This window comes from Ovis canadensis, chromosome 14 (genome assembly GCF_042477335.2).
Source record: "Ovis canadensis isolate MfBH-ARS-UI-01 breed Bighorn chromosome 14, ARS-UI_OviCan_v2, whole genome shotgun sequence".
Lineage (NCBI taxonomy): Eukaryota > Metazoa > Chordata > Mammalia > Artiodactyla > Bovidae > Ovis > Ovis canadensis.
The window spans coordinates 69,347,580-69,356,961 of record NC_091258.1 but is presented as its reverse complement, the minus strand read 5'-3'; the positions used below and the strand labels follow the sequence as shown (position 1 = coordinate 69,356,961).

The following is a 9,382-nucleotide window of genomic DNA, read 5'->3' as shown; positions in this document are numbered from 1 at the left end:
TGAACAAGTCAATAAAGAAAATGTATGAATGAATGATAAAGACTGACGAGTGCTGGAGCCTTGGTTTTGAGTCCTGAGCTAGCCAGATGACATTAAAATGGTGACTTCCAGCCCTCGGATTCTTTTCTTCTATACATATTTATTGAGAGTTTACTATAGCTCTTTCCTCGTGTGACTTTTTTAAGTTACTTGCTTATTTGTTTATTAAGCTTGTATTCCCCCACTAGAAGGAGCTTTGTCAGGTCAGGAGCTGTTGATTTCCTTTGCTGCTGTAGGAGTTCAGTGAATAATCATTGAATAAATGAATGAAGATAGCATGTGTTGGTTGCATAGCCAATTCTCAATAAACATCAGTCATTATTTTTTACTCCCATGTACAGCAAGCCTGAGTCAGCCTCTCCACGTTTATTCATTTACAGGACACAGTTAAGATGGAGTTTCCAGCCCAGTGAATCTGAGGGCCAGATCGTGACCCCGTAAAGGTACCATCCCCTCGGGCACATGCCTCTGAAAGCCTATTCCCCACCAGCAGCCTGTTCCTGCTCCATCTCTTGTGTGTTGCTTCTCTCAGACTTCATTCCCAGGAGGAAAGTTATCATGGGCATGGCAGTGGTTTCAAGGGCAGACACTGGAGTTTCATGAGTCTGCCCCAAGAGGAACTAGAGAGATCTGAGAGGCTCAGAGCTTAAGATATAGAAAGAGAAAAGGGAAGAATAGAAATATTAACAAATGGAAGATGATAACCAGTAACATAAAGGACTTTGCTGTTCTTTGCAGTTGATAAAAATGTATTCCACTTATGCCTCCAACCATTTTCAAATGTGAGCAGGCTCAGTTGTGTCTGACTCTTTGCAATCCCATGGATTTCAACCTGCCACGCTCCTCTGTCCATGGAATTTTCCAGGCAAGAATGCTGGAGCGGGTTACCATTTCCTCCAGGGATACTCCCGACTCTGGGAACAAACCCACATCTCATGCATCTCCTGCATTGGCAGGCAAATTCTTTACCACTGAGCCACCCAGGAAGCCACTCTGTCAAATAGGAACTGTTAAAAGCCCCATTTCACCATTGAGAAGACTGAGGCACAGAGAGGGTAAGTAACATGTCCAGCAAAGAGCACATCTGGAATTCAAATCCAGGCAGCCTGGGCCTAAAGCCTGGGACTGTAAGGACTCCCCTCTTTGCAGCTGCAACAGAGACCAGCCTTTAAAGTGAATAAAGGAAAATGTTTTAATTGGATTGAGCCAGGCACATGATCCCACATATATGTGGAATTTAAAAAGAAGTGTCAAACTCATGATAACAGAGTGGAATAGTGCTTACCAGAAGCTGTGGGGGAAAAGGGATATTGATCAGAGGGTGCAGACTTCCTATTGTAAGATGATTAAATTCTGGAGACCTAATGTATAACATGGAAACTATAATAAGTAATAATGTGGGTGTATCCTTGAAATTTGCCAAGAGAGTAGATCCCAAGTTTCCTCACCACACACACACATACACACAAGTTGGAATTATGAGAGGTGGTGGATATGTGAATTAGTTTTATTATGGTAATTGTTTCATAATGTATACTGTTAACCAAAATTTCAGAAATGGGGACCTGATTAAAATAGGCATTTATCTGAGGTTTGTTAGGACTGCAGCCCAGGAGACCCAGATTCAGGAAGCACTTGAGAACGTCCTAATAAATGCATCAGGACTTCCCTCGTGGTCAGGTGGTTAAGAGTTCACCTTCCAGTGCAGGGGGTGCAGGTTCAGTTCCTTATTGGGGAACTAAGATCCCATGTGCCTGGCTGCCAAAAAAACACAAAATGTAAGACAGAAACAATGTTGTGAAAAATTCAATGAACACTTTTATTTTTAAAAGGTATACATATATTCGTGTTTCGATAAAATAATACAAAGAAGCAACTTGAATTGTGTTCTGTTGGACTACAAGTGGAGGAGGCTTCTAAAGGCAAAAACTGCAAGGCCACAGTTAGTTACATGAGTTGTTTATCAAGAATTACAATTGGAGCTGGCAAGAAGTAAGGGTGCTTGTTAAGCAAGAATTAGTTGGGATCCAAAATGGGTATTTGGTTACAGGGGAAACAACCCTGACACACAAGATGCCAGGTAGCAGATGTTTCAAAACACTGTGTCCTTGGGTTAGGCAGCAGTCACAGAAAGTTCGAGTTCTCACAGATCCTCAGTGACCACCCACTTTTGTTTTATATATATAGATAGATAGATAGATAGATAGATAGATAGGCCTCTCTGATAGCTCAGTGGGTCAAAATTTCCCTGTCAGTGCAGGAGACCCAAGAGACACAGGTTCAGTCCCTGGGGTGGGTGGGTTCAATCCCTGGGTGGGGAAGATCCCCTGGAGGAGGAGATGGCAACCCACTCCAGTATTCTTGCCTGGGAAATCCCATGGGGAAAGGAGCCTAGCGGGCTGCAGTCTATGGATTCACAAAGAGTTGGACACAACTGAGCACACACAGGCATATACTTATACACACAAGTTTTACACTTTAAATATAGACAGTTGTTGTTTGTCAAAGATAAATAAAAGTAATGAAAAACAACCTTTGTCTTGCAAGGTTAAATGAAGTTATGAGCAAAAGTTTATTTTGACTTTGATTTTGATATCCCAGCTAATAACCGGGACTGTACACTAAGAACAAATGAAATAATTTTGCTTTTTTTCCTTTTGCTGTTTAAAATATATTCATTGAAAATGTCTGTTGTACTGTTATCCCTGTTGAGTTTCTCTACTTCTGTTATGAACTAGTTTCATCCTGCTCTCATGACCTGAGTTGTGTCCCACGAAAATTCGTTCATGGAAACCCTCAACCTGAGTATTTCAGAATGTGTCTATATTTGTAAATAGGGCCTTTAAAGTGGTAATTAAAATGAGGTCTTTAGGGTGGGCCTGCTATGGGCTAAATGTTTGTGTCCTCCCGAAGTTCATATGTTGAAATGCCCAATGTGATGGTTTTAGGAAGTGGGGCCTTTGGGAGGTAGTTAGGTCATGAAGGTGGAAAGTGAAAGTGAAGTCGCTCAGTCATGTCCGACTCTTTTGGGACCCCATGGACTGTAGCCTACCACGCTCCTCTGTCCATGGGATTTTCCAGGCAAGAGTACTGGGGTTGCCATTTCCTTCTCCAGAGGATCTTCGCACCCCAGGGATCGAACCTGGGTCTCCTGCATTGTAGGCAGACGCTTTACCATCTGAGCCACCAGGGAAGTCCTGGTGAAGGTGGAGCTCTCATAAATGGAATTAATGCCCTTATAAGAGACCCAGAGAGCTGCCCAGCCCCTTCCTCCATATAAGGACAGGGTGAAGTTGTCAGTCTAGCCCAGGAGAGGGCCTTTATCAGGACCCAACCACAGTGGTGCCTTGATGTTGGGCTTCCCAGTCTCTAGAACTGTGAGAAGTACGTTTCTATTGTCTGTAAGCCACCCAGGCTGTGGGCTTTTTTGTTTTGTTTAGTTTTGTTGGCAGTGTTGGGTCTTAGCTGAGGCATGCAGATTCTCTAGTTGTGACTCACAGGCTCACTAGTTGCAGTGCTCAAGCTTTGTTGCTCCATGGCCTGTGGGATCTTAGTTCCCCAACCAGGGATCAAACCCACGTCGCCTTCATTGCAAGGCAGATTCTTAACCACTGGACCACCAGGGAAGTCCCATGTCTGCAATATTTATTATATTTATTATTATTATTATATCATTATAATATTGATTATAGCCATTTAAACAGACTAAGATAGGCCCTAATCCAATATGATTGGTATCCTTATAAGAGGAGGAGATTAGAACGCAGACAGAGGGACAAGCACAAGAGGACAAAGTGAGAAGGTGGCCATCAGCACGCCAAGGAGAGAGGCCTCCAAAGAAACCAAACGCTGACACCTTGATGTCAGGCTTCTGGCCTCCAAAGTGTGAGAAAATACATTCCTGTCGTCTAAACCATCTAGTCTGTGGGAGTGAGCTGTGGCTGCCCAAGCTAGTGAATATACCTGCTGTGTCCTCATTTGTCACAAGCTGTGTGTGTGATTTTGGCTTTGATTTTTGTTTAAAGTATTAGGAAATACTCCAGAAATACACAAGGCTTAGAGGGTATCATAGTGAACATCCATTATCTGACTAAGAGTCAGGATGTGGTGGGCTGTGCTGCAGTAATGAATAAACCCTGAAATCCTGGTGGTTTGCATAAGGAGAGTTTATTTGCCAGTCACGGGCTTGCAGTGTGGACCAGGCAGCTGCCTTCATCTCGTGCCCCTGCCTCCTGAGGGCCATCCCTGCAGAGGACGGCTGGCAGAGGAGCTACTGGGGCCCCTAACTACCTTGGCCAGAAGATGACTTCTGCTCACACCCCATTGGCAAGAACTAGTCATGTGGCCCCAATCTCACTGTAAGGAACCCTGGGAATTGCAGGGGGAGTATGTGGCTATCTGGTGAGCACTCACCGTCTCTCCCATCCCCATCACGTGGTTCAAGAGATGAGCATCACAATTACAGTTGAAGACCCTCAATGCTTCCATGATTGGAGCAGTTCTCCTGCCCAACTTTTATTGACCTCAAGGCATTCCTGTACCTTTTGTGAGCTCTGTAGTTTCACTCTGCGTTTGTTCTGCTTTGTACCTGCCCTGGGCCCTTAGGGAGAGACTGGACACAGGGGGCAGGAACTCATTTTAGAAGTGGCCATTTTGTGGGAATTCCCTGGTGGTCCAATTGTTATGATGCTGTGCTTCCACTGCAGGGAGCCCCAGTCAGGGAACTAAGATCCAGCATGCCACAGGGTGTGGCCAGAAAGAAAAAAAGGCTACTTTCTGAGAGGGTATTCCAGGTATGATAAGTTTTCTTCCTTCTGCATTCTTGTCACCATGAGGAACTCAGGTGACTACTCGACAGCAATAGATTACGTTTTTCAGCTTCCTGTCCCCCCGCCATTCTGTTTTCTAGCATGATCTGTCCAGACTGTGGCAGAGGTATTGAAGCAACGTTCAAGTTCTGCCCCTACTGCGGAAAACCTTTGCCTACAGAGAAACATGCGGGGTCCCAGTCCTTTGTCAAACCGTTTGCATCATCCTCCCAAGGTAAGAACCGGGCCTTTGTGCTTTTCCCTGGAGGAGGGGCGATGTGTGTATGTGCGTGCATCTAGGAACCACAGACGCCTTTGCAGCCTGCCTGGCCCCGCGTGGATACTAAAGCCCAGAGCTCAGGCTCTCTCTACTCAGTCTCTCTCTACTCAGGTATCTTTAGCAGACTCATAGCTCTAAACTTGACATTGACTCATTTCTGTCTCCGGCTTGGACTCCTCCCCTGAAATCTATATCCATATAAGTCAGACTGCCTGCTTGACATCTATCGGGTGTCCCACACATCTGCACGTACCCAGAACCAACCTTTTGATAGGCCTGCTGCCCCGTCTGCCCCTTCCAGAGCTTTCCCCATCAAGGTAACAGCAACTCAGTTTGTCCAGTTTCTCAGACCTTAGAGTCATCCTCAAGTTCTCTTGCTCTCCCACCCCACAACTGCAGCCCTCCAGCTGGTCTCGTCAGCTCTCCCTTTAAAAATCGCTGCTGAATCGGACCACTTCCTCCCACCACCCTGGTCCCTCTCACCCACACCAGTATTGTCATAGAAGCTTTCTTACCCCTGCTGTCCCTGCTCCTCCATCACCTGTGGTTCTCTTCAAGTGGCAGTCCAAAGGATCCTACTAAAACAAAGTCAGGGGACTTTCCTGCTGCTCCATTTCTTTCTCCAGAGACTATTCCCAACCCAGGGACCGAACCTGCGTCTCCTGCACTTGAGACAGTCTCCTGCATCACAGGCAGATTCTTTACTGACTGGGCCACCAGGGAAGCCCTAAATATATTCTTTTACTCATTTATATTACTGTTCAACTTTGAGCTCTGTAAGGATAGGAGTTTTATCCTGGTTTGTAAGCTCTTTTGATTGTAACCTATTGTTTGCATAGCACCCAGGACCATGCCTGGCACAGATTTGGGTACAGAGAAATCTTATTGATAATGAAGGAACAAAAACTAGTTAGAATTGATTAGGCAGAATTTTAAAGAACCAAATAAAATCTGTGGTAATAAAAATAAATATTGGGACTTCCTGGTGGTCCAGTAGCTAAGACTCTGTGTTCCCAACGCAGGGAGCCTAGGTTCGATCCCTGCTCAGGGAACTAGATCCCACATCTTGCAACTAAGACCCAGCACGACCAAATAAATAACATCATGGCAATCAGAAACTCGTAGTATGCTCTAAGCTGTGGCCTAGACACAGCTTAAGGGAGAACAGTGAATTGGAAGATAGATCTGAAGAGATTATATAAAGGAGACCACACAGTGCTCGAGGGTGTGAAAGGGGTTCAGACCCATGAAGAAAAGAATAACTGAAAGGAAGAGTGTGCTTAGATTATTCAGGTGAAAGAAGGAGAACTTGGCTGTGAGGGTCAAAGGGAAGAGAGTGGTTGAATATGATCTCAGGGTTTCTGGTCTGACGGTTCCTGGAAAGGACCTTTGTAACTGCCGTCTGCATTCGGTCTGCCTCTCTAGGCTCAAGGAGGAAGACGAACACCAGTTCTGAAACATCTTCCAAGAAAGTGAAATGGTCCAGCTATGCTGCCTCCCCCTCCTTATCCCTCCCCTCAGAAGGCAGGAGTTTTGGATCTGAAGACACCTTGAGTACCAGTGGGAAACCCAAAGGTGAGAGTTTCACTCAACCTGGCCTGACTCTCGGTGGGGGGAGAGGAGGGTCATCTGCCAGCGGGGCATCATGCCTCTGCTCAGGCCCGCCTCCCCCTTGCTGGACCCTCCTCCCAGCATCCTCCCCCGCCACCCTGCCTACAGGCTGCCCTTGCAGTCCATCTCTCCATGGCCGGAGCTGACCTCTCCCCTCTCTCCTCACAGCTCCCTACCATCCCCATGGCTGCCTTTCCTTTATTCTGACCATCCTCCTGCAGGGCACCTGAGCGGATCCCCAACTCCCCGTAGCAGCCCTCAGACGACCAGACAAAGCCCTCAGACCCTGAAGCGAAGCCGGATGACCACCTCGCTGGAGGCTTTGCCAGTGGGGACGGTGTTGACAGACAAGAGTGGGCGGCACTGGAAGCTGAGATGCCTGCAGACCAGGGGTGACCAAGGCATTCTCTATGAAGGTACACTCTGCACAGGCGGGCAGGTGCTGGGCTGGGTGGGCCGTCTTGGAGCCCAGGCAGAGGGGAGAGAACCTCTTTCTGAGAACAGAAATGAAAGTGTATCCCAGCAGCAGACCTGCCTCAAGGCAGCTTTCTCGTAGATTTGGGACTGCAGCCATAGTTGCCTACAGCGTAGGAGCCTGCAGCTACTGGGCAGGTAGAGTAAGTACGAGCAGGAGGCTGGGAGTCAGGCGACTGGGAGTGGTGGGAACTGTGGCCAACCAGAGAGCTTGTGCCCTGTGTAGAGGCTGCTACTGACCTCACACGGGACTGCAAGCCCAGTGTGGCTGGGAGATAAGGGCACTGATGACTGTTCTATCTGCCCTGCAGAGATAGAATGGATGCATGCATGCTAAGTCACTTCAGTTGTGTCTGACTCTTTGCGACCCTATGGAATGTAGCCCACCAACCTCCTCTGTCCATGGGATTCTCAGGCAAGAATACTGGAGTGGGTTGCCATGCCCTCCTCCAGGGGGTCTTCCTGACCCAGGGATTGAACCTGCGTCTCTTATGTCTCCTGCACTGGCAGGAGGATTCTTTACCACTAGCGCCACCTGAGAAGCCCATCTCTGCCACCAGAGATAGGATGGACCCTGCCCGCGAACATTGGTGCTTGCATTATGAGAAATGAGGTGAGGGGCAGGGAACAGCTTTACAAGAACAAGGAAGAGCACCCAGCGCAGGTTTTTATTGTGGTTAAGAGGTAAGGCGGGGGTGAGGACATGAGTACATGAGCCAGAGCTTCGTGTGGTTTGAATCTCCACCATTAGCAAAAGAGGGAGCTCCAGGCTTTCTTATCAGCAGGAGGGGAAGAAGCAGGGCCAAGCTTAAAAACTGTCAGTAGGTAAACAAACCCCCATGGATGGAGGAGCCTGGTGTGCTGCAGTCCATTGGAGAAGGAAATGGCAACCCACTCCAGTGTTCTTGCCTGGAGAATCCCAGGGACAGGAGCCTGGTGGGCTGCCATCTATGGGGTTGCACAGAGTCGGACACAACTCAAGTGACTTAGCAGCAGCAGCAGTAGCAGCAAAAAAAAATGCAGTCAGACACCTTGTTTCAGTGAAGAAAAAAATAACTGTGCTGGAAATATTAGTCTTAATCAACCTGACATTTACTGCGTTCATATTCCAGACCCAGACCCTGTCTAAGTAAGCACTTTATGTGGTTTTGTGAGATTTTTTGTTGCCTTTTTAAAAATTGAGATAAAATTCACATAACATAAAATTCACCACTTTAAAGTCTACAATTTAGTGGGTTTCGGCAGATTCACGATGGTGTGCAACCATCATCACCATCTAGTTCCAGAATATTCCTGTCACCCCAAAAGGAAACCCTGTACCCCTAGCAGTCACTGTCACCTCCTGGCAGTGGCTAATCTACTTTGCGTCCCTATGGACTTGCCTGTTCCGGACAGTTCCGGCAAATGAAGCGGTACACTGTGTGGCCTTTCGCGTCTGGCTTCTTCCCCTCGGCACGATGTTTCCAAGGCCCATCCCGCACGGCTGCCTTTGTCTGAACTGCCCTCTGTTTACGGCTGGATAGGATGTGTCTGTCACGTCCGGATCTCTTCGTCGGCTGGCTTTACCTGTGTCCGCTTTGGGCCGTGATGAATAATGCTGCTGCCAACATGTGCGTGTGTAGGTTTTCCCATGGACATCTGTTTGCTTCACGTTAATCAGTTTACTTCTCACAACCGCTTCACGATGTCAGTATGGCCATCGTCCCTATTTTCTTGATGAGGAAAGTGAAACCCAGAGGTGTTAATGGCTAGCCCTGGCTCCAGAGAGCTTCCAAGTTTTCAGGAAGAGCCAGAAATGTGGATTCTGAGAGAGGAGACCTTGGCCTTGGAAGTGCCACTCAGACACTCGTGCAGGCAGTTCTGAGCCTCAGGTTGGTTGTCGTGCCGTAGAGCCTGGGTGTTGGAGACAGACCTGGGTAGGGCCGTGACTCGGCTCTCGTGCACCCAGTGAGCCTGGGCAAGCAGCTGTCCCTCAGCGTCCCCACTGGAAAAGTGAGAGAGAGTGTCCTGCCCACCTCCTGGGGCTATTGACCCCAAAGCACGAGAAGGGACAGAGGCAATGGGCTTGGAAAACTGGAAAGGGATCTTGTCAGGCAGAGGCAGCGTTAGTCGTGGAGGGACAGAAGGCAAGGGCGAGAGAGAGGGGAGCATGAAGGGACACTCGGGAGCT

At 47.8% G+C, this 9,382-nt stretch overlaps 1 protein-coding gene across 10 annotated transcripts in view; it reads left to right on the top strand.

Moving 5' to 3' along the window:
- VRK3 (VRK serine/threonine kinase 3) overlaps positions 1-9,382 on the top strand; it is a 36,909-nt gene that overhangs the window by 919 nt on the left and 26,608 nt on the right. For 6 of the 10 annotated variants that reach the window (XR_011248855.1, XR_011248854.1, XM_069551305.1 and 3 more), the window contains exons 2-5: positions 420-482; positions 4,949-5,082; positions 6,553-6,702; positions 6,960-7,154. Coding sequence is in view for 7 of the 10 variants with exons in the window: in XM_069551305.1 (XP_069407406.1) it covers positions 4,950-5,082; positions 6,553-6,702; positions 6,960-7,154 (478 nt within the window). In the remaining 3 variants the exon portion in view is untranslated. Of the gene's footprint in view, positions 1-419; positions 483-4,745; positions 4,833-4,948; positions 5,083-6,552; positions 6,703-6,959; positions 7,155-9,382 lie in introns of all 10 variants that reach the window. The other 4 variants (XR_011248856.1, XM_069551302.1, XM_069551306.1 and 1 more) reach the window with 1 other exon arrangement.